Source organism: Pristiophorus japonicus, chromosome 19, assembly GCF_044704955.1.
Source record: "Pristiophorus japonicus isolate sPriJap1 chromosome 19, sPriJap1.hap1, whole genome shotgun sequence".
Classification (NCBI taxonomy): domain Eukaryota; kingdom Metazoa; phylum Chordata; class Chondrichthyes; family Pristiophoridae; genus Pristiophorus; species Pristiophorus japonicus.
The window spans coordinates 42,114,704-42,142,602 of record NC_091995.1 but is presented as its reverse complement, the minus strand read 5'-3'; the positions used below and the strand labels follow the sequence as shown (position 1 = coordinate 42,142,602).

The 27,899-nt window shown below is 47.9% G+C and overlaps 1 protein-coding gene across 1 annotated transcript; it reads right to left on the bottom strand.

The window, feature by feature from the left end:
- Positions 1-3,952: 3,952 nt before the first annotated feature.
- On the bottom strand, positions 3,953-26,784 carry LOC139230190 (zinc-binding protein A33-like). Its single transcript, XM_070862031.1, has 6 exons — positions 26,382-26,784; positions 24,777-24,872; positions 18,471-18,704; positions 16,769-16,838; positions 8,834-9,058; positions 3,953-4,497 (listed from the first exon to the last, which is right to left on the bottom strand). Exons 1-6 carry the CDS (start codon positions 26,772-26,774, stop codon positions 3,953-3,955), a joined length of 1,563 nt encoding a protein of 520 aa, XP_070718132.1. The 5' UTR covers positions 26,775-26,784.
- Between the last annotated feature and the right edge of the window lie 1,115 nt (positions 26,785-27,899).

Below are 27,899 nucleotides of genomic sequence, written 5' to 3'. Positions count from 1 at the left end.
TAAAATGGCAGGTGTAATCGCACATTTGGGTGAATATAGACACGACCGGGAACGTTTTAAAGCATATGTGAATCGGCTAGAAATGTATTTCACTGCAAATAACATAATCGAAGTTCCAGACAATGCAGTCAAGAACCAGGCTCTGTTGGAACGTAAGAAAGTGATGATCTTATCGGAGGCAGGTCCGGCATTGTACGAATCCCTTGTAAATCTGCTTGTGCCTGACGAGCCAAAGGACACAACGCTTAGAGATTTTACCGAAGCTGGAGCAGCACTATAACCCCAAACTGTTAGAAATTGCTGAAGGCTATCGTTTTGGGATTCAGAATCAAAAGGCTGATGCAAGTATCTGTGATTACACCATAGCATTAAAAAAGCTATCGATGCACTGTAATTTTGGAAACTTTCAAAACCGAGCATTATGGGATCGTTTGTGGGGTGAAAAATGATGTGATCAGACGGAAGTTATTGACAATGGATGACGACTTTCGAGATTGCTTGTCAGACAGCGAGGTCGATGGGCATGGCCGAACAATATTCCCGAGAATTAAATAATAATTACGGTCGTCAGTCAACTGAGGTAAATCACCTGCAGGTTAAAAGTAAAAGATGGTGGGGGCCCAAAGTCTCAGAAACTGGAAATTCTAACTGAGTGTCGAAGTCATGCTATAGGTGCCTGGGACAACACATTGCCTTCACGTATGGACAACTTTGAGCAGAGTGTTTCTTCTGCAGAAAGACTGGGCATTTTTCGAAGGTATGCCGACTGAAGGGTAAACCAGTTTTTAAAGCTATGAGTCGAAATCCCCAGAGACTACTTAGCATGGAAGAACAACAACAGGACGAGGAGATGTTAGAGTTACACATCATCAGGAGCATGAGGTTAACGGACAGCGATTCAGAAAGCATCAAAATCCACATAGATGTTGCGGGATTCAAGATACCAATGGAAATTGACACAGGTGCATCCGTGAGTGTAGTACTGGAGTCACGATATCGCAACAAATTGCGTGATTTTCAACTGGAGAAATCCAAGATAGAGCTGCGAGGCTACGCGGGAGAGAAAATTCCTGTGGTAGGTCGTATTACCGTACCGGTGAAATATAAAGATCAATTTCAGAACTTGCCTCTAATAGAAGTGAAAGGAGACAAGTCTGCCTTACTAGGAAGAAATTGGTTGAGCTCACTGAAGCTGGATTGGAGTGAGATTTTCTGTGTGGAAGCGAGATTTTCATCAACGGATGAGGTTATTAAGAAATATCCGAAGGTGTTCTGCGAAACGGGCAGTCCGATCCAAGGCTTCAAGGCGAGTGGCAGGGTACAGAAGGATGCTAGATCGGTTTACTACAAGTCACGTTCCGTACCATATGCACACAAGGAGAAAGTTGAGCAAGAACTCAAAAGACTAGAGACTGAACATTATTTGTAAGATAGATCGATGTATTTGGGCTACACCCATTGTTGTTGTACCCAAGTCTGATGGTAAGGTAAGATTGAGTGGTGATTATAAAATAACCGTAAATCAGGTTCTAGAGGGTAATGTCCCCAATACATTGCTGAATATAGAAGATTTGTTCACAACACTAACAGGTGGTCAGATCTTCTCAAAACTGGATCTTACGAATGCCTACTTACAGCTTGAACTAGATGAGGAGTCCAAGTCATGTTTGACTATAAATACTCATCTAGGCCTATATCAGTTTAATAGGCTACCGTTTGGAGTGTCTTCCGCCCCTGCCATATTCCAAGGGTGATGAACCAGATTTTGCAAGGTATTGAAGGGGTAGTATATTATTTAGATGACATACTAATTTCAGCACGAAATAGGCAAATTCATAATAACATATTGAATGAAGTCCTCAAACGGCTAGGGAAGCACAGAGTACGAGTGTCTGCTCGTAAGTGTGAGTTATTTAAAAATTCAGTGGAGTACTTAGGGTACAGAGTAGACAAAGATGGTTTACATCCAACCATGGAAAAATTGGATGCAATTAGAAATGCACCCACTCCCAGGAATGTCACTGAACTTCGTTCATTCTTGGGTCTTTTGAACTATTATGGGAAGTTCCTACCAAATTTGGCTACAGTATTACATACACTGAATGAACTTTTGAAAAAACAGGTCCATTGGAAGTGGTCAAAAGAATGCGATACAGGAGTGTAAAAGCAAATTGGTAGAGAGCACGATGTTAGTTCACTATGACATATCTAAGGAGATTAAGCTTGCATGTGATGCCTCTCCGAATTAAGTTGGGGCAGTGATCTCTCATGTATCAAGTCGTGGGGAGGAGAGACCAATTGCTTTTGCTTCACGCACTCAGTGCCAGTGAGAGTAATTATGCGCAAATTGAAAGGGAAGCTTTGGCATTAATTTTTGGGGTCAAGAAGTTTCACAAATACTTGTATGGTCGTAAGTTTACCATCGTTACGGACCCTAAGCCCCTAACAGCAATTCTCCATCCAAAGTCCCCAGTTCCAACATTAGCTGCAGCCTGAATGCAGAGATGGGCTTTGATTTTGTCAGCATATACGTATGATATTGAATACAGACGATCAGCTGATCACAGTAAAGCTGATGCAATGTCTAGATTGCCTTCCCCATCACAAGGTACACACGATAGGGAAGAAGTGTTTTATTTTTCATACATTGATGAACTGCCAGTCACAGCTGAAGAGATTGGTAGAGCATCCAAACGTGACCCAGTGATGTCAAAGGTGTATGAGTATATTGCAAATGGATGGCCAAACCAAGTAACAAACAAAGATACACATCCATTCTTCATTCATAGGAATGAATTATCAGTCGATAAAGATTGTATCATGTGTGGTGCAAGAGTGGTTATACCAAATAAATTCAGGTCCAAATTATTTGGAGATCTCCATGACCAGCACCTGGGAATGTGCTTGACCAAGAGTTTTGCATGGAGTTATTTATGGTGGCCAGGTCTTGATAAAGATAGAGTACATCGTGAGTCAGTGTACAACATGTTAATCGGTAAGCAAGCAACCACCGTTACCATTATAGCCATGGAAATGGCCTCCCAGGGTGTGGCAAAGGCTACATATTGATTTTGCTGAGTTAGAAGGACAATTGTTCATTGTGATTGATAGCCATTCGAAGTGGGTTGAGGTGTTTCCAATGTGGAAAACAAGTAAAACATGGGACATTTTACACAAATTATTTTCTTCATTTAGCCTCCCTGAAGAAATTGTTTTGAATGGACCACAATTTCATTAAGAATTTGCACAATTCACGAGCAAAAATGGTGTGAAACGTACCAAGGTTCCAACATACCATCCTGCTTCGAATGGTGCAGCAGAGCACACTGTACAAATTGTAAAACGTGCCCTCATAAAACAAATGTTAGATCCAAATTCAAGGAAACGACAGTTGTCAGTGGATCACAAATTGGCTAATTTTTTGATTACATATCGAAATACTCCTCATACAACTACTGGCAGAACAGCAGCAGAGTTGTTTCTCAAACGACAGCCACGAACCAGATTCTCATTGTTAAAACCAAATTTGGCACAGTCCGTAAAAGAGACACAATTAAGACAGAGAGAGAATCATGATAGAGGTAGAGTAAAAGAGGGAAGTGTGAAATTCGCTGGGAGCACACGAAATCCAAGCGCAAACAGTGGAAGGAGAGCACGGCAACCCACCCGTCCCTTCAACCACTGTCTGCCCCACCTGTGACTGGAGACTGTGGGTCCTGCATTGGAGTCAGTCACCTGAGAACTCAGTGTAGAAGCATGTCTTCGAGGATCTATCCAAGAAGACGATCATGTAGTACATAGGAAGTATGCAAACCATAACAAATTTAATAGAGAAAATGACACAGTCTAGTACAGGTAATCAGTTGCAATTCAGACAGTAACAAAGACACAGTGGACTCGTGGGGGAGGAGTGGTGGTGGGAGGGGGAAGAGTGGGGAAAGCAGGAGAAAGGCTACAACTTCAGTGTGCACAGAGTGAGACCCTCAGCGTTGCCAGTGCAGCTGCTTAAATAGGGACTGAAGTAGGGGAAGACTCTCTCGGGGAACGTGTCTTTGAAGGTATAGAGATGGGAGAGGTTGTCGGCATCGTAGAAGGACACTTGTCCTCCCTCAAAGTCCAGGTAGACTCCGACTTTCCGGGGCTTGACGGCGAGGGGGAGGGGGACGGCGGGCCAGTCGAGGGCTTTGTACTGGTTGCCGTCGCGCAGCCACAGGGCCCAGAAGCCATCCACGGGGGACAGGGTGATGCGGCCTCTCTTCTGGACGGACTCCTTGGCCACCCCCAGGTCCCAGGCCGTCTTGTCCCCCACCTCCACCTCCCAGTAGTGCCTGCCCGAGACGTAGCCCTGAGCCGCCAGGATGTTGACGCAGGGGCTGAAGCGCTCTGCGGTGTGCAGCTGCTGCTGGACGCTGTCGGTCAGTCTCACCCGGGTCAGGTCCTCGGACACCAGGAGCTTCTGGTGCGCTGAGTTCGGGTCAAAGGTCAGAGAGGCGGGGACTGGAACGAGGAAGGTAAAACGGTGGTTGAACGCAAGAACACTCTGATTAACAACCTGTTGGTAAGAATCTTACACCACAGGAGGCGGCCATTCGGCCCATCGGGCCTGTGCCGGCTCTTTGGTGGAGCTATTCTATTCGTCCCACTCCCTTACTCTTCCCCACAGCCCTGCATGTTCTCCCCTTCAAGTATTTCTCCAACTCCCCTTTGAAAGTTACTATTGAATCTGTGTCCACAACCCTTTCAGACAGTGCTCTAACTCACTGTATTAAAAAAAATTCTTCATGTTGCCTCTGGTTCTTTTGCCAATCACCTTAAATCTGTGTCCTCTGATTACCAACCCTTCCACCATTGCAAACCCTTTCTCCTCATTTACTATCGAAACCGGTCATGATTTTGAACACCTCCTTCAAATCTTCTCAACTCTAAGTAGGACAACCGCAGTTCTTCCACACGACTGAAGTCTCTCATCCCTGCTACCATTCTAGTAAATCTCCTCTGCACCCTTTCCAAGGCCTGGACATCCTTCCTAAATTTGTGGTGCCCAGAATGAGAAATACTCCAGACGAGGCCCAGCCAGTGTTTTATAAAGTTTTAGCGTAACTTCCTTGCTTTTGTACTCTATTCCTCGATCAATAAAGCCAAGGATCCCGTACGTTCTGCAATGTTCCACCCCATTTATATACAAATTAATCTGCTGTCAGCCTTGGCTCAGTTGGTAGCACTATTGCCCAAATCAGAAGGTTGCAGGGTTACATCCCACTCAAGACTTAGGCACAGAAGCTCGGCTGAAACTCCAGTGCAGTACTGAGGGAGTGCTTTTTAAAAAAAAAATTAACTAGTTGATTAACAAGGATTTAACAATCACACTACACATTACCAGTTCATCCACTCGGCTCACAACTGCATACCTCATTGTGGATGACCCAGACCCAGCTGACTGGGTTTTATTGAATGGCTCAGCCACTCACGATGCAACAGCTCTACAACTGTTTTAAGTTGAAACAATAATCAAGTGTCCCCTTATTAAAGGGGCACTAAAACCAACAAATTAAACAAATGAACTTTTTACAATAATGGATCTAATTAAAATTTGGTTGCCGGGGGTGATGATGCACTCCAGTCCCTCCAGCATCCACCTCTCGCAGAAGGCCGCGAGCATACTGGTTCACTGTCAGATGTCGGAGCCAAAATTGTCCCCCTCCTTAAGCTCCATTACTGCCTCTCAGAGGTGGCAATGGAGCAGAGAGGCCTCACCGACTGGAGGCGGATGAATGGGCTGACCCGACAAATTGGCCCCAGGCAGGGAGTGGCAGGAACAGGTTTCCGTGCCACCCATCATTGTTCATACGTTTGTATGTGTTCGTAAGTCACCCGGTCCAGATGGGATGCATGCTGGGGGAAGCAAGAGTAGAAATTGCGGAGGTACTGGCCACAATCTTCCAATCCTCTTTAGATACAGGGGTGGTACCAAAGGACTGGAGGATTGCAAATGTTACACTCTTGCTTAAAAAAATCTTTTATAAAAAAAAAAAATCACTCAACCATTGATGGGTGTGCCATCAGTTGCCTGGGCCCTAAGCTCTGGAAATCCCACCTCAAACCTCCAACTCTCTTTCCTCCTTCAAGACACTCCTTAAAATCTATCTCTTCGACCAAGCATTTGGACATCTGCCTTAATTTTTTCATGTGGCTCGTGTCAAATTTTTGTCTACATTAAAGGCGCTATACAAAGCTAGGTTAAGGATAAACCTGGCACTAACAGGCCCAGTCAGTTTAACGTCAGTGTTGGGGAAGCTTTTATAAACAATAATCCGGGAGAACATTAACTGCCACTTGGACAAGCAGGGACTAAGAGGCATTGGCACGGATTTGTTCAGGGCAAATCGTGTTTGACTAACTTGATTGAAGATTTTCATGAGGTAACAGAGAGGGTGGATGAGTGCAGTGCAGTTGATGTGTATATGGACTTTTGAAAGGCATTTGGTGAAGTACCACATATTAGGCTTGTTAGAAAAATTGAAGCTCGTGGGATAAAAGAGGCAGCAGCAGCCTGTATACAAAATTGGCGCAGGGATAGGAGACAGTTGTGGTGATTGGCTGTTTTTCCAGACTGGAGGGAGATATACTGTGGCATTCCCAGACATTCAGTACTTAAGTGTTCCCTTTAAGCCACGTGGCCATGCAGTGACGGAGCTTCCACATAGCCGGTTTTTAAATGTAGAAACATGCCCGTTAAAGGGGCATGTGTGCACTTCCCCATGCCCCCCAAACAGCAGGAACATTGACCACTGCTGTTTTGATATAAATTAATAAATTGGACTTTGGGGAAGGGGGGGGGGGGGCACAATTTCAAAATTTACAGATGACACGAAACTTGGAAGTGTAGTAAATAATGAGGAAGATAGTAATAGACTTGAAGAGGACATAGACTGATGGAATGGGTGGACACAGCAGATCAAATTCAACCCAAGAAAGTGAGAGGTGATATTCTTTTCACCAAAATGTGAGACAATACACGGCAGAGATGTTGACCAAATATTTTGTATCGATCTTCACAGAAGACACTAAAAACCCAATAATGGATAATCAAGGGGCTACAGTGAGGGAGGAACTTAATACAATCACTAATGAAGTAGTACTCGGTAAAATAATGGGACTAAAGGCAGACAAGTCCCCTGGACCTGATGGCTTACATCCTCGGGTCTGGAGAGGTGGTTGCAGAGATAGTGGATAATCTACCAAAATTCCCTGGATTCTGGGGCGGTCCCAGCGGATTTGAAAACTGCAAATGTAACACCCCTATTTAAAAAAGGAGGTAGACAGAAAGCAGGAAACTATAGACCAGTTAGCCTAACATCTGTCGTTGGGGAAATGCTGGAGTCTATTATTAAGGAAGCAGTAGCGGGACATTTGAAAAAGCATAATTCAATCAAGCAGAGGCAGCATGGTCTTATGAAAGGGAAATCATATTTGATACATCCTCAAAGAACTCCAGCAAATGTAACGAACAGGGTGGATTAAGAGGGAACCAGTGGATGTGGTGTATTTGGATTTCCAGAAGGCATTCGATAAGGTGCCACATAAAAGGTTACTGCACAAGATAAAAGTTCACAGGATTGAGGGTAATATATTAAGATGGATAGAGGATTGGCTAATTAACAGAAAACAGTCAGGATAAATGGGTCATTTTGCAGTTGGCAAACAGTGACTGGGATGCCGCAGGGATCGGTGCTGGGTCGTCAACTATTTACACTCTATATTAATGACTTGGATGAAATGTAGCCAAGTTTGCTGATGATACAAAGATGGGTGGGAAAGCAAGTTGTGAGGAGGACACAAAAAATCTGCAAAGGGATATAGACAGGCTAAATGAGTGGCATAAATTTGGCAGATGGAGTATAATGTGGGAAAATGTGAGGTTATCCACTTTGGCAGAAAAAAATAGAAAAACAAATTATAATTTAAATGGAGAAAAATTGCAAAGTGCAGCAGTACAGAGGGACCTGGGGGTCCTTGTGCATGAAACACAAAAAGTTAGTATGCAGGTATAGTAAGTGATCAGGAAGGCAAATGGAATGTTGGCCTTTATTGCAAGGGGGATAGAGTGTAAAAGCAGAGAAGTCCTGCTACAACTGTACAGGTTATTGGTGAGGCCACACCTGGAGTCCTGCGTGCAGTTTTGGTCTCCGTATTTAAGGAAGGATATATTGCATTGGAGGCTGTTCAGAGAAGGTTCACTCGGTTGATTCCGGAGCTGAGGGGGTTGACTTATGAAGATAGGTTGAGTAGGTTGGGCCTATACACATTGGAGTTAAGAATGAGAGGTGATCTTATCAAAACATAAGATAATGAGGGGGCTCGACAAGTTGGATGCAGAGAGGATATTTCCACTCATAGGGAAAATTAAAACTAGGGGACATAATCTCAGAATAAGGGACCGTCCATTTAAAACTGAGATGAGGAGGAATTTTCTCTGAGGGTTGTAAATCTGTGGAATTCTCTGCCCTAGAGAGCTGTGGAGGCTGGGTCATTGAATATATTTAAGATGGGGATAGACAGATCTTTGAGCAATAAGGGAATAAAGGGTTATGGGGAGCGGGCAGGGAAGTGGAGCTGAGTCCATGATCAGATCAGCCATGATCTTATTAAATGGCAGAGCAGGCTCAAGGGGCCAAGTGGCCTACTCCTGCTTCTATTTCTTATGCTCTTAAAGCAAAAGTTGCGCAACAAGTCCTAATGCAAGAAGCTTTACATCAGTTGCAGGTGCTTGGGATTGTTTGGCTCAGCTCTGAAGTAAAGCTTCAAGTAAATCAATAGAAAACAGTCCATCTACCTGGGCTAATGAAGTCTTTCATCTCTTTCCATGCCTTGTACTGCAGAGGTCCCTTGAATACTCCCAGAGGGATGACTGTGGACACTTCACTGGGCATCTGGATCTCGTCAGGCCTGTGGACATGGTCATTGTTGGTAAAGTTGGAGGGCAGCAGGAACAAGAACCTCGAGCAGATCAGTAAGAGGATTGACAGAAATTGGGTACCTACCATGGCCTGCCAACAGCCTGAAAACAAGAGACAGATAGAGAGGGAGATGTTATTTTGACATTGTTAATGTTTCCTCCAAACTGGCCAACTCTTACCAGGGCAACCCTCTAAACCACACATGGGCAAAACAAATTGAAGCATTGTGTGGATGAAACGTTCATCGGACACATGAAGGTCAGCTGAACGGCGTTGAAAGGAGAGACTGGTTCCAGCGGCAGGAGGGTTGATAACCAGTGGACACTGATTTCAGACAATTGGCAACAGAACCAGAGGGGAGATGAGGAGATTGGTGGTTTTTTTTTTTTAAACTCAGCGAGTTATGATCTGGCATGCACTGACTGAAAGGGTGCTGGAAGCAGATTCAATAGTAACTTTCAAAAGGGAATCGTAGATATGCTTGAAAGGAAAACATTTACAGGGCTGTGGAGAAAGAGCAGACTAATTGAATAGCTCTTTCAAACAGCTGGCACAAGCATGATGGGCCGAATGGCCAACTCCTATCTGCAGAATTCCATGATAATGGTATTCTCCCGGTTGTAAAAAATACCCATTATCACCCCACCACCAAGCACTGGCGCTGCAGTGTCATCAATACCATCCTCTCCAGCTGGAGAAACTAACAATTCTCCCTCAAAGACAGATTATAATCCATTGAGGGTATAGTCAGCCTTCTCTTCATTGGTGCTGGCAGAATCCAGTGCCAAGCATTTTCAGCTCAGGTACAGCACGGGTTAGATAGAGTAAAGCTCCCTCTACACTGTCCCATCAAACACTCCCAGGGCAGGTACAGCACAGGTTAGATACAGAGTAAAGCTCCCTCTACACTGTCCCATCAAACACTCCCAGGGCAGGTACAGCACGGGTTAGATACAGAGTAAAGCTCCCTCTACACTGTCCCATCAAACACTCCCAGGGGCAGGTACAGCACAGGTTAGATACAGAGTAAAGCTCCCTCTACACTGTCCCATCAAACACTCCCAGGGGCAGGTACAGCACAGGTTAGACACTGAGTAAAGCTCCCTCTACACTGGAGAAACATTGTGGCTCAAGTCCTACCCCACCTTGCTGCAGTGGTGTGTGATAAAAGACATTGGGCTCAATTTTCCCCAGTGAATTGCGCCCTTTTTTTGGCCTAACTTAAAAATCCGCAGTTTCCCCAATCAATTTGCACCAGTGTAACTCAGTTTTTTTTTTATCCAAAGGGGGTGTAACCTGCCACCTACACCAATTCTGGCCATTTAGTGAACTTTGGCCAGCTGATAGTTCCTCCATTTCTGATTAGGTCAGCGTATGTGGCCTCTCGAGAAAACCCTTGGGGAGTTAAAGAAATCGGCGCAGGTAAGTACATCGGAGGCCATTCGGCCTGGGATAGGGGCGGGAAGCAGAACGGGACCGGCGCTCTTGGGGCCACAGCGGACCGGGACCAGCACACACAAGGGATCACAGAGGCTCGGCAGGGAAGGGGTTACACTGACCAACACACACTCACAGTCACAGCGACCAGCACACACTCTGGGACCGGAGAGGGTCGGAGACAGCCAATCTGAAAGCTTGGTCCCAGGGGAGGGGGAGGGAGAGAGGGGTCACAAGACTCAAGGTGCCCAGTTGAGGGGGGGGGGGTGGTGGCAGGGAAGAGAAAGGACTACTGCACGTGTGGCCATTTCAGCGACGTTAAAAACGTGATTTTTTTTTCCCCCCCACGTATGTACAGAAGGCCCGGCAGTGTTTTTCAGTGCAGACCGCAGGCTCCACACCCCCACCGCCCGCACCCCCCCCCGCCCCGCGGTGACTGGCCACGCTGCGCGGCTCCAGATTACAGCAGAAACATCGGGGAAAGTTTGGACATGTTCTTCTGGAGCATTTATGGACATAAATAAGCGGCGCAACTCTGGCAATACGCCAGAAAACAGACTTGGGGAAAATTGAGCCCATTCACCCTGTGACTGGACTGGTCTGAAATGCCAATAAGCATCAAATTACAGCTAATTTTGAGCTGTGGGCTTGTTCCCAGGGATTGAAATCATCCAAATTCCGACCAAGTATTAACTTGCAGCCAGGAGGGACAGCCCCTGCAGATGGAAACCAGTATACTCCCTGGTCATCTGCAACAGGGGATCTAAAGATTAAATGATGAGGTCAGGTTGAATACACTCCGCTTGTATTCCCTTCGGCTGCCTGGGGAAAAGAGTGTTCGAAGACCAGACCCTGAAACTTATCACCAAGCTCATGGTCTACAGGCTGTAGTAATACCTGCCCTCCTGTATGGATCAGAGGCATGGACGATGTACAGAAGACACCAAGTCACTGGAGATATATCACCAACGATGTCTTCGCAAGATCCTGCAAATCCCCTGGGAGGACAGACGCACCAACATCAGTGTCCTCGCCCGGGCTAACACCCCCAGCATTGAAGCACTGACCACACTCGATCAGCTCCGCTGGGCAGGCCACATAGTTCGCATGCCAGACACAAGACTCTCTAAGCAATTGCTCTATGCGGAGCTCCTTCATGGCAAATGAGCCAAAGGTGGGCAGCTGAAACGTTACAAGGACACCCTCAAAGCCTCCCTGATAAAGTGACACCTGGGAGTCCCTGGCCGAAGACTACCCTAAGTGGAGAAAGTGCATCCTGGAGGGCGTTGAGCTCTTCGAATCTCAACGCTGCGAGCGTGTAGAGGTCAGGCACAGGCAGCAGAAGGAGTGCGCGGCAAATCAGTGCCACTCCCCCCTTCCCTCAATGAATGTCTGTCCCACATGTGACAGGGTCTGTGGCTCTCGTATTGCACTGTTCAGCCACCTGAGAACTCACTTTAGGAGTGGAAGCAAGTCTTCCTCGATTCCGAGGGACTGCCTATGGTGATGATGATTCCCATCAGTATAGAAGATTAAGAGATGATCTAAGTGGGCTGTTATTAAAGGAATTGATAGGTAAATAGAGAAATACTATTTCCTGTGATGGGGAAAGACTTAAATAAGGGGGCAGAACCATAAAATTAACAGGGGTGATGTCAGGAAGCACTTCACACAAATAGTAGTAGGAATTTGGAACTCTTCCCCCTCAGAAAGCTGTTAAGATTGGGGGGGGGGGGGGGGGGTCAATTAAACATTTCTAAACTGAGATAGAGAGATTTTTGTTAGGCAAGGGTATTAAGGGTTACAGAACCAAGGCGAGTAGATGGAGTTAAGGTACACATCGGTCATGATCTAATTGAGCGGCAGTTGGTGAGAGGTGGGAGCAGCGTCGGAGCGGCCTATAAAGGCCCAGCGGGAGCTCGAGGGTCAGCGGCAGTTGGTGAGAGGTGGGAGCAGTGTCGGAGCGGCCTATAAAGGCCCAGCGGGAGCTCGAGAGTCAGCGGCAGTTGGCGAGAGGTGGGAGCAGTGTCGGAGCGGCCTATAAAGGCCCAGCGGGAGCTCGAGAGTCAGCGGCAGTTGGTGAGAGGTGGGAGCAGTGTCGGAGCGGCCTATAAAGGCGGGACTTGTGCAGCTACAGCGGGAGAGAAAGCAAAATAGAAGTAGAAAGGAATCAAAAGGTGACGTCACAGCCAATGGGGTAAGTGATTGGCTGGTGATTGGTGAGTAGCTTTTCTTTTTGTTTTTTATATCAGTAAGTGAACTGTAACATTATTACCAATTTAAGGGTATCTAAAGGTTAAGGCACGGCAGGAGAGATCGGTCACGTGATATGCTCCTCCTGTACCATGTGGGAACTCAGGGACACTTCCGGTGTCCCCGACGACTACGTGTGTGAGAAGTCTGTCCGCCTTGAGCTCCTGACGGACCGCGTTACGGAATTGGAGCTGAGGGTGGATTCACTCTGGAGCATCCACGATGCTGAGAATGACGTGAGTATCACGTGTCGTGAGTTGGTCTTACCGCAGGAGAAGGGTCCACAGCCAGATAGGGAATGGAAAACCAGCAGGAAGAGCAGTGCAAGGAAGGTAGTGCAGGGGTCCCCTGTGGTCATCCCCCTGCAAAACAGATACACCGCTTTGAGTACTGTTGAGGGGGATGACTCATCAGGGGAGGGCAGCAGCAGCCAAGTTCATGGCACCGTGGCTGGCTCTGCTGCACAGGAGGGCAAGACAAAGAGTGGGAGCGCGATAGTGATAGGGGATTCAATGGTGAGGGGAATAGATAGGCGTTTCTGCGGCCGCAACCGAGACTCCAGGATGGTATGTTGCCTCCCTGGTGCAAGGGTCAAGGATGTCTCGGAGCGGGTGCAGGACATTCTGAAATGGGAGGGAGAACAGCCAGTTGTCGTGGTGCACATTGGTACCAACTACATAGGTAAAAAAAAGGGATGAGGTCCTATGAAACGAATTTAAGGAGCTAGGAGCTAAATTAAAAAGTAGGACCTCAAAAGTAGTAATCTCAGGATTGCTACCAGTCCACGTGCTAGTCAGAGTAGGAATCGCAGGATAGCGCAGATGAATACGTGGCTTGAGCAGTGGTGCAGCAGGGAGGGATTCAAATTCCTGGGGCATTGGAACCGGTTCTGGGGGAGGTGGGACCAGTACAAACCGGACGGTCTGCACCTGGGCAGGACCGGAACCAATGTCCGAGGGGGAGTGTTTGCTAGTGCTGTTGGGGAGGATTTAAACTAATATGGCAGGGGGATGGGAACCAATGCAGGGAGACAGAGGGAGACAAAAGGGAGGCAGAGGCAGGAGATGGAGGGGAGATGGGGGGGGGTGGGGGGCGGAGAGGCCCGGGGCGGGGAACAGGAAGGGCCACTGTGCGGCAGAATTCTAAAAGGACAAAGGGTGTTAAAAAAACAAGCCTGAAGGCTTTGTGTCTTAATGCAAGGAGTATCCGCAATAAGGTGGATGAATTAACTGTGCAAATAGATGTTAACAAATATGATGTGATTGGGATTACGGAGACGTGGCTCCAGGATGATCAGGGCTGGGAACTCAACATCCAGGGGTATTCAACATTCAAGAAGGATAGAATAAAAGGAAAAGGAGGTGGGGTAGCATTGTTGGTTAAAGAGAAGATTAATGCAATAGTTCGGAAAGACATTAGCTTGGATGATGTGGATTCGATATGGGTAGAGCTGCAGAACACCAAAGGGCAAAAAACGTTAGTGGGAGTTGTGTACAGACCTCCAAACAGTAGTAGTGATGTTGGGGAGGGCATCAAACAGGAAATTAGGGGTGCATGCAATAAAGGTACAGCAGTTATAATGGGTGACTTTAATATGCACATAGATTGGGCTAGCCAAACTGGAAGCAATACGGTGGAGGAGGATTTCCTGGAGTGCATAAGGGATGGTTTTCTAGACCAATATGTCGAGGAACCAACTAGGGGGGAGGCCATCTTAGACTGGGTGTTGTGTAATGAGAGAGGACTAATTAGCAATCTCATTGTGCGAGGCCCCTTGGGGAAGAGTGACCATAATATGGTGGAATTCTGCATTAGGATGGAGAATGATAGTTAATTCAGAGACCATGGTCCAGAACTTAAAGAAGGGTAACTTTGAAGGTATGAGGCGTGAATTGGCTAGGATAGATTGGCGAATGATACTTAAGGGGTTGACTGTGGATGGGCAATGGCAGACATTTAGAGACCGCATGGATGAATTACAACAATTGTACATTCCTGTCTGGCGTAAAAATAAAAAAGGGAAGGTGGCTCAACCGTGGCTATCTAGGGAAATCAGGGATAGTATTAAAGCCAAGGAAGTGGCATACAAATTGGCCAGAAATAGCAGTGAACCTGGGGACTGGGAGAAATTTAGAACTCAGCAGAGGAGGACAAAGGGTTTGATTAGGGCAGGGAAAATGGAGTACGAGAAGAAGCTTGCAGGGAACATTAAGGCGGATTGCAAAAGTTTCTATCGGTATGTAAAGAGAAAAAGGTTAGTAAAGACAAACGTAGGTCCCCTGCAGTCAGAATCAGGGGAAGTCATAACGGGGAACAAAGAAATGGCAGACCAATTGAACAAGTACTTTGGTTCAGTATTCACTAAGGAGGACACAAACAACCTTCCGGATATAAAAGGGGTCAGAGGGTCTCGTAGGGAGGAGGAGCTGAGGGAAATCTTTATTAGTTGGGAAATTGTGTTGGGGAAATTGATGGGATTGAAGGCCGATAAATCCCCAGGGCCTGATGGACTGCATCCCAGAGTACTTAAGGAGGTGGCCTTGGAAATAGCGGATGCATTGACAGTCATTTTCCAACATTCCATGGACTCTGGATCAGTTCCTATGAAATGGAGGGTAGCCAATGTAACCCCACTTTTTAAAAAAGGAGGAAGAGAGAAAACAGGGAATTATAGACCGGTCAGCCTGACCTCAGTAGTGGGTAAAATGATGGAATAAATTATTAAGGATGTCATAGCAGCGCATTTGGAAAATGGTGACATGATAGGTCCAAGTCAGCATGGATTTGTGAAAGGGAAATCATGTTTGACAAATCTTCTGGAATTTTTTGAGGATGTTTCCAGTGAAGTGGACAAAGGAGAACCAGTTGATGTGGTATATTTGGACTTTCAGAAGGCTTTCGACAAGGTCCCACACAAGAGATTAATGTGCAAAGTTAAAGCACATGGGATTGGGGGTAGTGTGCTGACATGGATTGAGAACTGGTTGTCAGACAGGAAGCAAAGAGTAGGAGTAAATGGGTACTTTTCAGAATAGCAGGCAGTGACTAGGGGGGTACCGCAAGGTTCTGTGCTGGGGCCCCAGCTGTTTACATTGTACATTAATGATTTAGACGAGGGGATTAAATGTAGTATCTCCAAATTTGCGGATGACACTAATTTGGGTGGCAGTGTGAGCTGCGAGGAGGATTCTATGAGACTGCAGAGTGACTTGGATAGGTTAGGTGAGTGGGCAAATGCATGGCAGATGAAGTATAATGTGGATAAATGTGAGGTTATCCACTTTGGTGGTAAAAACAGAGAGACAGACTATTATCTGAATGGTGACAGATTAGGAAAAGGGAAGGTGCAACGAGACCTGGGTGTCATGGTACATCAGTCATTGAAGGTTGGCATGCAGGTACAGCAGGAGGTTAAGGAAGCAAATGGCATGTTGACCTTCATAGCAAGGGAATTTGAGTACAGGGGCAGGAAGGTGTTGCTACAGCTGTACAGGGCCTTGGTGAGGCCACACCTGGAGTATTGTGTACAATTTTGGTCTCCTAACTTGAGGAAGGACATTCTTGCTATTGAGGGAGTGCAGCGAAGATTCACCAGACTGATTCCCGGGATGGTGGGACTGACCCATCAAGAAAGACTGGATCAACTGGGCTTGTATTCACTGGAGTTCAGAAGAATGAGAGGGGACCTCATAGAAACATTTAAAATCCTGACAGGTTAGATGCAGGAAGAATGTTCCCAATGTTGGGGAAGTCCAGAACCAGGGGTCACAGTCTAAGGATAAGGGGTAAGCCATTTAGGACCGAGATGAGGAGAGACTTCTTCACCCAGAAAGTGGTGAACCTGTGGAATTCTCTGCCACAGAAAGTGGTTGGGGCCAATTCACTAAATATATTCAAAAGGGAGTTAGATGAAGTCCTTACTACTCGGGGGATCAAGGGGTATGGCGAGAAAGCAGGAAGGGGGTACTGAAGTTTCATGTTCAGCAATGAACTCATTGAATGGCGGTGCAGGCTAGAAGGGCTGAATGGCCTGCTCCTGCACCTATTTTCTATGTTTCTATGAATGGCGGAACAGACTTGAAGGGCTGAATGGCCACCTCCTGTTCCTATGTTCCTGGCACCTGGCTTCAATTCCAGCCCAGCCTGACGGGACAAGAGTTCTCGACCTTTAAATTCACAGCCATTTGGAGGCTATGGAGCCGAAAATGCTGAAAACAGGCACAGAACTCTACTTTACCCCATTGGAGATGGGGGGTAAACAACTAGAGTCTCTTTGGACCAGGCGTCCAAGAGCGGTGACCATCACTGCACTGCAAACACTACCAAGAAAGAACTGGCATTTATACAGCATTTCTAATGGCCCAAGGACCTCCCAAAGTGCTTTACCGCCAATGAAGTACTTTTGAGGTGCAGTCACAACAGTGTCGTTGAGGTTTGTGCACAGCATTGGGATAAATGATGAATCAATCTGTTTGAATGATGTTGGTTGAGGGATAAATATTGGCCAGAATATTGCCCGGGATAAAATTGCAAAGTGCTGCAGTAGAGAGAGACCTGGGGGTCCTTGTGCATAAAATACAAAAAGTTAGTATATATGTACAGCAAGTAATCAGGGAAGCAAATGGGATGTTGGCCTTTATTGCAAGGGGGATAGGGTATAAAAGCAGAGAAGTCCTGCTACAACTGTACAGGGTATTGGTGAGGCCACACCTGGAGTACTGTGCACAGTTTTGGTCTTCGTATTTAAGGAAGGATATACTTGCATTGGAGGCTGTTCAGAGAAGGTTCACTCGGTTGATTCCGGAGATGAGGGGGTTGAATTATGAAGATAGGTCGAGTAGGTTGGGCCTGTACTCAGTGGAGCTTAGAAGAATGAGAGGTGATCTTATCAAAACATAAGATAATTAGAGGGCTTGACAAGGTGGATGGAGAGGATATTTCCACTCATAGGGGAAACTAAAACTTGGGGACAGTCTCAGAATAAGGGGCCGCCCATTTAAAACTGAGATGAGGAGGAATTTCTTCTCAGGAGGGTTGTAAATCTGTGGAATTCTCTGCCCCAGAGAGCTGTGGAGGCTGGGTCATTGAATATATTTAAGGCAGAGATAGACAGATTTTTGAGCAATAAGTGAATAAAGGGTTATGGGGAGCGGGCGGGGAAGTGGAGCTGAGTCCATGATCGGATCAGCCATGATCTTATTGAATGGTGGAGCAGGCTCGAGGGGCCAGGTGGCCTACTCCTGCTCCTATTTCTTACGTTCTTATGTTAACACCCCTGCTCTTCTTCGAAATAGTACCTTGCAATCTTTTACATTCACAGAAGAGGCCTTGGTTTAACATCTCGTGTGTAAAAACAGCACCTCCAACAGGGCAGCACTCCTTTAGTACTGCACTGGGAACATCAGCCTAGATTATGCACTGAAGTGGGACTTCACCCCATGACATTCTGACTCAGAGGCAAAAGTGCTATCCACAAACAAGTCAGAGAACCTGGGATATTAAACAAAGAGTTAAGGCTCTTCTTTCATGCTGTTACCTCTAGACTTGACCATTCCAATGCTCTCCTGGCCAGTCTCCCATCCGCCACCCTACATAAACTTGAGCTCATCCAAAACTCGGCAGCCCGTGTCCTAACTCGCACCATCTCTCTCTCTCTCTCTCTCTCTCTCTCTCTCTGTGTCAAATGTTGCCCGATTACACTCCTGTGAAGCATCTTGGGTTGTTTTAACTACATTAAAAGGTGCTATACAAAGGCAAGCTGTTGGTGTTGAGCCAGTGCTTGCTGATCACCCAGCCCTTTACAACTCTCCCCCTTTGCTTTACCTTCAGGAACTCAATGTCGTCGTCCTGATTCAGTCGCATGCTTAGCTTGACCAACTGAGTGTCCAGGGAGCTCAGACCTTCCTGGACCTTCTGCAGGTTCTCTTGAAGCTGCTTCAAAATGGAGTTCTCGTGCTCGGCCAACTCCCGAGCCAGATGTTCCTCTCTCTCCTGGAGGAAACTGTGCATTTGAGCAAACTCCTCCTTGATGTGCGATAACAGCACCTCAGAACTTTCCTGCAAAGAGAAAAGTAAAGAAAGGGGCTATTTATTTTTAAATATACAGACAGACCAGATTAACTTGTATTTCTACAATACTTTACACGACCACTGGACATCTCAAAGCACTTTATAGCCAATGAAGTACTTTTGGGGTGCAGTCACTGTTGTAATGTGGGAAACGCTACAACCAATGTGCGCACAGCAAGCTCCCACAAACAGCAATGTGATAATGACCAGATAATCTGTTTTAGTGATGTTGATCGAGGGATAAATATTGGCCCCAGGACACCGGGGATAACACCTCTGCTCTTCTTCGAAATAATGCCATGGGATCGGTTACATCCACCTGAGGGGCCTCGTCATTCAAAAGGTGGCACCTGCGACAGTGCAGCCACTCCCTCAGTACTGCACTGGGAATGGGCGGATAATTGGAAAATTAATTTCAACACAGATAAATGTGAGGTATTACATTTTGGTAGGAAGAATAGGGAGGTCACATTACTTGGAGGGCGAGAGTCTGGGCGGGGTAGAGGAACAAAGGGATCTCGGAGTACAGATACACAAACCACTAAAAGTTGCGACACAGTAAGGCCATAAAAGAAAACAAGCTCTAGGGTTTATTTCTAGAGGTATAGAATTGAAAAGTAGGGAAGTTATGCTAAACCTGTATCAAACCTTGATTAGAGCACACTGGGAGTACTGTGCACAGTTCTGGTCACCATATTATAAAAAGGCACTGGAGAGGGTGCAGAGAAGATTTACAAGGATGATACCAGAAATGCGAGGGTATACATATCAGGAAAGGCTGAACAGGCTGGGTCTCTCTTCGCTTGAAATTAGAAGGCCGAGGAGTGACCTAGTAGAGGTCTTTAAAATGATGAAAGGTTTTGATAGTGGATATAGAATTTTTCCACTTGTGGGGAAGAGAAAACTAGAGGCCATCAATATAAGATAGTCACCAAGAAATCCAATAGGGAATTCAGAAGAAACTTCTTTACCCAGAGAGGTGAGAATGTGGAACTCGCTACCACAGGGAGTGGTTGAAGCGAATAGTAAAGATGTATTTAAGGGGAGGCTAGACAACAATATGGGGAGTTGGGAATAGAGGGTTATGATGATAGATTTAGATGAGGAAAGACAGGAGGAGGCTCTACTGGAGCATAAACAAATGGCCTGTTTTTATGCCGTATATCCTATGTAATCCCACGTAATCAAATGAATAAAAAGAACTATCAAAACCATTTATGATTTTGAACACCTCTAGTAAATATCCTCTTAGTCTTCTACATAAGAACATAAGAAATAGGAGCAGGAGTAGGCCATATGGCCCCTCGAGCCTGCTCCGCCATTCAATAAGATCATGGCTGATCTGATCATGGACTCAGCTCCACTTCCCTGCCTGCTTCCCATAACCCCTTTTTCCCTTATCGTTTAAATACATTTAAGGCAGAGATAGACAGTTTCTTAATGTCCCAGCTTCCACAGTTCTCTGAGGCAGCAAGTTCCAGATTGTTCTCTGCTCTGAGAACAATCCCAGCTTCTCCAGTCTCTCCACATAACTGAAGGCCCGATTCCTGATCCCACTCTCGTAACTCTCCTCTGCAAATTCTTCAAGGCCTTGACATCCTTCCTAAAGTGAAGGAAGAATTGGATAGCTGAGGCCCACCAGTGTTTTAAAGGTTTAGCATAACTTCCTTGCTTTTGTACTCTATGCCTTTTCTAAAAAGGCAAGAATGCTTTTATTTTATTAAAAACAGCCTTCTCAACTTGTGCTGCCACCTTGAGATTTGTGAACATACACCCCGAGGTCTCTGTTCCTGTACCCTCTAAAATTGTACTATTAAGTTCATAATAGCTCTCCTCATTCTTCCCATCAAAATGTATCTCTTCACACATCTCTGCGTTAAATTTCATCTGCCACATGTCCACCCATTCCACCAGCCTGTATGTCCTCCTGAAGTCTGTTTATAAGAACATAACAAAATAAATAGGAGCAGGAGTAGGCCATTTGGCCCCTCGAGCCTGCTCCAACATTCAATAAGATCATGGCTGATCTGATATTGGTCTCAACTCCACTTCCCTGCCCGCTCCCCATAACCCTCAACTCCCCTGTCAATCTCCACCTTAAATATATTCAATGACCCAGCCTCCACAGCTCTGGGGCAGAGAATTCAAAAGATTCACTACCCTCAGAAGAAATTTCTTCTCATCAGTTTTAAATAGGCGACCCCTTATTCTGAAACTATGCCCCCTAGTTCTAGATTTCCCCACAAGGGGAAACATCCTCTCTACATCTACCCTGTCAAGCCCCTTGAGAATCTTATATGTTTCAATAAGATCACCCCTCATTCTTCTAAACTCCAATGTGTATAGACCCAACCTGCTCAATCTTTCTTCATAAGCCAACCCCTTCATCTCAGGAATCAACCAAGTGAACCTTCTCAACTGCCTCCAATGCAAGTATATCCCTCTTTAAATAAGGATACCAAAACTGTTCAGTACTCCAGGTGTGGTCTCACCAATGCCCTGTACAGTTGTAGCACGACATCCCTACAATTATACTCCATCCCCCTTGTAATAAAGGCCAACATTCCATTTGACTTCCTAATTACTTGTTGTACCTGCATACTAACATCTTGTTAGTCATGTACAAGGACCCCCAGGTCCCGCTGTACCACAGCATTTTGTAGTGGCAGAGCAGGCTCGAGGGGCCGAATGGCCTACACCAGCTCCTATTTCAACCCGTGTCCTAACTTGTACCTAGTCCCGTTCCCCCATCACCTCTGTGCTCGCTGACCTACATTGGCTCCCGGTTCAGCAACGTGTCGATTTCAAAATTCTCATCCTTATTTTTATATCGCTCCATGGCCTCGCCCCTCCTAATCCCTAATCTCCTCCAGCCCTAAACCCCCCCCCCCACCTCCCACACCCCAAGATGTCAGCGCTCTTGAGCTTCCCTGATTATAAATCGCTCAACCATTGAATGCTGAGGTTTACTTAAATTTAGTGAATCACTGCACAGTGTTAAATTAATGGCCCTTAAATTCCAGTCGAGCTCTTCCCGCAGGCCAACGACAGAAAAAGAGAAAAAAAGATGCACACTTACCTGTTGCTGCTGCGCCCATTGGAACTTCCGAGCCTGAGGCCTCCCGTGACTGCGTGTCGCAGTGTGTGCATGTGGGGACGTGCGCAGGCCGGGATCTGGGGTCAGCAGCCAATCAGTGAAGTATAGATTTTCATTCATACTAATAGGAGTTCTGCAAGTCCGGAACTCCTATTACTATGAATGAGAACCCCCCCAAATACCCAAAACACAATAAAAAATATAATATAAACTACATATTTAACATTCATGGTTATAAAAAAAAAAAAAATCTTCCCGACCTTTTAAAAAGTTTTTTTAATTAAGCCTTAAAATAAACTTAGCGTAGTGGGGAGGGTTTTTAAAGTTATAAAAACACATTTTATTGTTTATTTTAAAATGTTTGTGTATTTTTAAACACTTGCGCCTGTAAAAGTTGGCTACACACCTGCTTTTTCAGGCGCAAGATTTTAAAGCACATTTGCAGGGCAAGGTATTCCCGAGGTGCGGAGGATCGGTCAAGCCAGAAACTTGACAGATCGGAAAAGCCGGTTTTCAGCGCATGCGCATTGCGCGCCGAAAACCAGCTTTTCTGATTCCTTCCCGGGTCCATACACACTCCGTACGGACCTGGGACTTCGGAATTTCAGGGCCAATAGTTTTTTTTTTTTTTTTTTTTTTTTTTTTTTTTTTAAAAAAGGGAGCTGAACCCCCAGTGACTGAAGTAAATATAGTCAGCCATGTTTCAGATGGTTGTTTAATAGCCTAAAATTGACAGTGGCCATGCCTTCTGTTGCCTAGGCCCCAAGCTCTGGAACTCCCTCCCTCCACCTCAGCTTTTGGTCATCTGTGCCAATTTCTACATATGTGGTTCAGTGTCAAATTTTTAATCTTATCATCATCATCATAGGCAGTCCCTCGGAATCGAGGAAGACTTGCTTCCACTCCTGAAGCGAGTTCTTTGGTGACTGAACAGACCAATACGAGAGCCACAGACTCTGTCACAGACGGGACAGATAGTCGTTGAGGGAAGGGGTGGGTGGGACTGGTTTGCCGCACGCTCTTTCCGCTGCCTGCGCTTGTTTTCTGCATGCTCTCGGTGTTGAGACTCGAGGTGCTCAGTGCCCTCCCGGATGCACTTCCTTCACTTAGGGCAGTCTTGGGCCAGGGACTCCCAGGTGTCAGTGGGGGTGTTGCACTTTATCAGGGAGGTTTTGAGGGCATCCTTGTAATGTTTCCGCTGCCCACCTTTGGCTCGTTTGCCATGAAGGAGTTCCGAGTAGAGCCCTTGCTTTGGGAATCTCGTGTCTGGCATGCAAACATTGTGGCCTGCCCAACGGAGCTGATCGAGTGTAGTCAGTGCTTCAATGCCGGGGAAGTTAGCCTGAATGAGGACACAGATGTTGGTGAGTCTGTCCTCCCAGGGGGATTTGTAGGATCTTGCGGAGACAACTTCGGTGATATTTCTCCAGCAACTTGAGGTGTCTACTGTACATGGTCCATGTCTCTGAGCCATAGAGGAGGGCAGGTATTACTACAGCCCTGTAGACCATGAGCTTGGTGGCAGTTTTGAGGGCCTGGTCTTCAAACACTTTTCCTCAGGCGACCGAAGGTTACACTGGCGCACTGGAGGCGGTGTTGGATCTCGTTGTCGTGTCTGCTCTTGTTGATAAGTGGCTCCCGAGATATGGGAAGTGGTCCACGTTGTCCAGGGCCGCGCCGTGGATCTTGATGTCTGGGGGGCAGTGCTGTGCGGTGAGGACTGGCTGGTTATAACATTCCTGTGAAGCGCCTTGGGATGTTTCACTACATTAAAAGGTGCTATATAAATACAAGTTGTTGTTCCCTGCTCCCTGAAGGGCTGTAGTCTGGCTCCAGCCCCACTGACGTCACCGTGCGGCGCGTACAGGCCACTGCAGTCCTGCTCACCACTACCCTGTGCATGGACAGGCCCAGGAGCCCGTGGCCAAACAATGGCAAAAAAATAATCAGGTGACCAGTTGGATCGTACCAACAGCAGCGCTGGAAGGGGGGCATAAATAGCTGTTTGAATGGTGAAAGTGGCAATGTGCAGCTACGGTACAGTGCGTTGGTTATTTCCAGGGGGACCCCCTGAAACCTTCCTGTGGACCCCCGGTTTATTACAGCAGACCACAGCATCCGGCCAGTGTGATCTCCTGGACTAGTTTCGGTCGCCTGGTTGAGTCGGAGAGGAATTTTCCCAGATTTTTTTTTCCCCAATTGGCCTGAGTTTTTAATCTGTTTTTTTTTTTGCCTCTCCCAGGAGATCGCATGGCTCTGGGTGAGGAGAACTCTGCAGTGTGACATATCCAGTTCATTGGATATATTCAAGAGGGAGTTAGATATGGCCCTTACGGCTAAAGGGATCAAGGGGTATGGAGAGAAAGCAGGAAAGTGGTACTGAGGTGAATGATCAGCCATGATCATATTGAATGATGGTGCAGGCTCGAAGGGCCGAATGGCCTACTCCTGCACCTATTCTATGTTTCACCAGGGTTCAGGATTCCACATCATCTGCAAACTTTGAAATTATCCCCCAAGTTATTAATATATATCAAAAAGAGCAGTAATCCTAATTCTGACCCCTGGGGAACTCCACTCTAGACCTCCCTCCAGTCCAATAACCATTCACCACTACTCCAGCTTTCTGTCCCTCAGTCAATGATACAGCCACGCTGCCTCTGTCCCTTTAATCCCATGAGCTTTAATTATGCCAATAAGTCTATTGTGCGGGACTTTATCAGAAGTCTTTTGAAAGTCCATATATACGACATCCGCCGCACTACCCTCGTTAACCCTCTCTGTTACGGCAAAGAACTCGATCAAGTTAGTCAAACACGATTTGCCTTTATTAACCCATACTTTCCAAACAACAATTCATTTTGTCCTGAATTCTCTAGAACTTTTCCCCACCGTCAACATTCGGCTGTAGTGAACAACATTGTAAGCAAGATCACGTTAATTTGCAAGGTTTCCGATTTTACCTTCACTGCAGGAACTTTATCGTGTTCGCTGCTCAGGAGGCGATTGAAAGCTGCCCACTGAGCCTGGGTTGAAATCATTGTTACCTGCAGCTTCTCCTGGAAGATAAAAGTGGAACCGGTGACTCAATGAGATGATGCTAAAGGGGGGGGGGGGGGGGGGGGAGGAGACAGAGGGGCCCGGGGTGTGGGGGACACAGAGGCGTCTGGGGAGGGGGGCGCGGAGGGTATGAGGATAATCTGTCTTTTTTGTTACATTGATTGAAGGATAAATATTGACCCCAGGACACTGGGGATAACTCCCCTGCTCTTTTTTTGAAAGTGTGCCATTTAAATCCACCTAGCAGAGCAGATGTGGCCTTTGTTTAATGTCTCAACTAAAAGACAGCACCTCCGACAGTGCAGCACTCCCTCAGTACTGCCCCACCGACAGTGCAGCACTCCCTCAGTACTGCCCCTCCGACAGCGCAGCACTCCCTCAGTACTGCCCCTCCGACAGCGCAGCACTCCCTCAGTACTGCCCCTCCGACAGCACAGCACTCCCTCAGTACTGCCCCTCCGACAGCGCAGCGCTCCCTCAGTGCTGCCCCTCCGACAGCGCAGCGCTCCCTCAGTGCTGCCCCTCCGACAGCGCAGCGCTCCCTCAGTGCTGCCCCTCCGACAGCGCAGCGCTCCCTCAGTACTGCCCCTCCGACAGCGCAGCACTCCCTCAGTACTGCCCCTCCTACAGCGCAGCACTCCCTCAGTACTGCCCCTCCGACAGCGCAGCACTCCCTCAGTACTGCCCCTCCGACAGCGCAGCACTCCCTCAGTACTGCCCCTCCGACAGCGCAGCACTCCCTCAGTACTGCCCCTCCGACAGCGCAGCACTCCCTCAGTACTGCCCCTCCGACAGCGCAGCGCTCCCTCAGTACTGCCCCTCCGACAGCGCAGCGCTCCCTCAGTACTGCCCCTCCGACAGCGCAGCGCTCCCTCAGTACTGCCCCTCCGACAGTGCAGCGCTCCCTCAGTACTGCCCCTCCGACAGTGCAGCGCTCCCTCAGTACTGCCCCTCCGACAGTGCAGCGCTCCCTCAGTACTGCCCCTCCGACAGTGCAGCGCTCCCTCAGTACTGCCCCTCCGACAGCGCAGTGCTCCCTCAGTACTGCCCCTCCGACAGCGCAGCACTCCCTCAGTACTGCCCCTCCGACAGTGCAGCGCTCCCTCAGTACTGCCCCTCCGACAGTGCAGCGCTCCCTCAGTACTGCCCCTCCGACAGCGCAGCGCTCCCTCAGTACTGCCCCTCCGACAGTGCAGCGTTCCCTCAGTACTGCCCCTCCGACAGCGCAGCGTTCCCTCAGTACTGCCCCTCCGACAGTGCAGCGCTCCCTCAGTACTGCACTGGGAGTTTCTGCCTAGATTTTGTGCTCAACTCCCTGGAGTGGGACGTGAGCTCAATGTTTAGACCCAGTGGCAAGCATGAGCAGTACCCAGAGAGAGCCCCGGCAGACACCTCCATTCTCCCCACCCCCACACCCCATTAACAAGTGCGAGAGTTGACTGGGACCATGGAGTGGTGAGCTGGCCTGCCCCCAGGGCTGGAGCGAGGGGTGGGGGAGGCCCCAGTACCTTGTAGAATTCGGCTGCCTCCTTGGCCGGGCTTTCCTGGTGCTCGGCGTGCCATGGGCTCGCCCGGCAGACCACGCAGATGAGCTGGAGGTTGACGTGGCAGAAGAGCTTAAGCCGGCGGCCATGCTGCTCGCAGTACAGGTGGGCCTGAGAGTGGGCCACCTCGGTCAGCTGCCGCACCGCCTGGTTGGGCCGGGCCGGCCTCTGGCCCACCTCCTCCCGGCACTCGGGGCAGGCCAGGGTCCCGGCCTGGTGCCGCCGGCACGCCTGCATGCACTGGTGGCAGAAGCTGTGTCCGCAGCAGAGGATCACCGGGTCCACAAACAGCTCCAGGCAGACAGAGCACACCAGGTCCTGCAGGGAGCTCTCATTGGACCTGGCTGAAGGCATCATCCCCTTCACCCCTTGGGACCCAGGAGCAATGAGAAAGAAACAGAGATATTGTTCAATTCGTGGCCTTTAAATGCCTTGGCCCAGGTGATGGCCCCTGATGATTGATTGCTGGTTGGGCTCCTCAGCCAATCCCTGTGTTCATTAAATGATCACTGCCTCCTCCCCACCCATGTCAGTATTTACTGACTGCCGAGAGATAGGGGAGAGTCTGCTTATCTCTAATGGTCCAATAGGTTTGATACAGGATTGTCCTGGTGACACTTGTTTAGTTAAGTCTCCTTCATTATTCCTCTATTTAAAAAAAAACTATTGAACTCTCGGTCCAGAGCCCTGAACAGTTCGAAGGTGGACAGACACAATGCCACTGGCCATCATTGCTGAGAATACAGGCCGACAGTCCCAGTGCAGTACTGAGGGAGTACTGAGGGAGTGCTGCACTGTCGGAGGGGCAGTACTGAGGGAGTGCTGCACTGTCAGAGGGACAGTACTGAGGGAGTGCTGCACTGTCGGAGGGGCAGTACTGAGGGAGCACTGCACTGTCGGAGGGGCAGTACTGAGGGAACACTGCATTGTCAGAGGGACAGTACTGAGGGAGTGCTGCACTGTCGGAGGGTCAGTACTGAGGGAACGCTGCACTGTCAGAGGGACAGTACTGAGGGAGTGCTGCACTGTCGGAGGGGCTGTACTGAGGGAGTGCTGCACTGTCGGAGGGTCAGTACTGAGGGAACGCTGCACTGTCAGAGGGACAGTACTGAGGGAGTGCTGCACTGTCGGAGGGGCAGAACTGAGGGAATGCTGCACTGTCGGAGGGGCAGTACTGAGGGAACGCTGCACTGTCAGAGGGACAGTACTGAGGGAGTGCTGCACTGTCGGAGGGGCAGTACTGAGGGAGTGCTGCACTGTCGGAGGGTCAGTACTGAGGGAACGCTGCACTGTCAGAGGGACAGTACTGAGGGAGCGCTGCACTGTCGGAGGGGCAGTACTGAGGGAGCGCTGCACTGTCGGAGGGTCAGTACTGAGGGAGCGCAGCACTGTCGGAGGGTCAGTACTGAGTGGAGAGCCGCACTGTCGGAGGGGCAGTACTGAGGGAGCGCCGCACTGTCGGAGGGTCAGTACTGAGGGAGT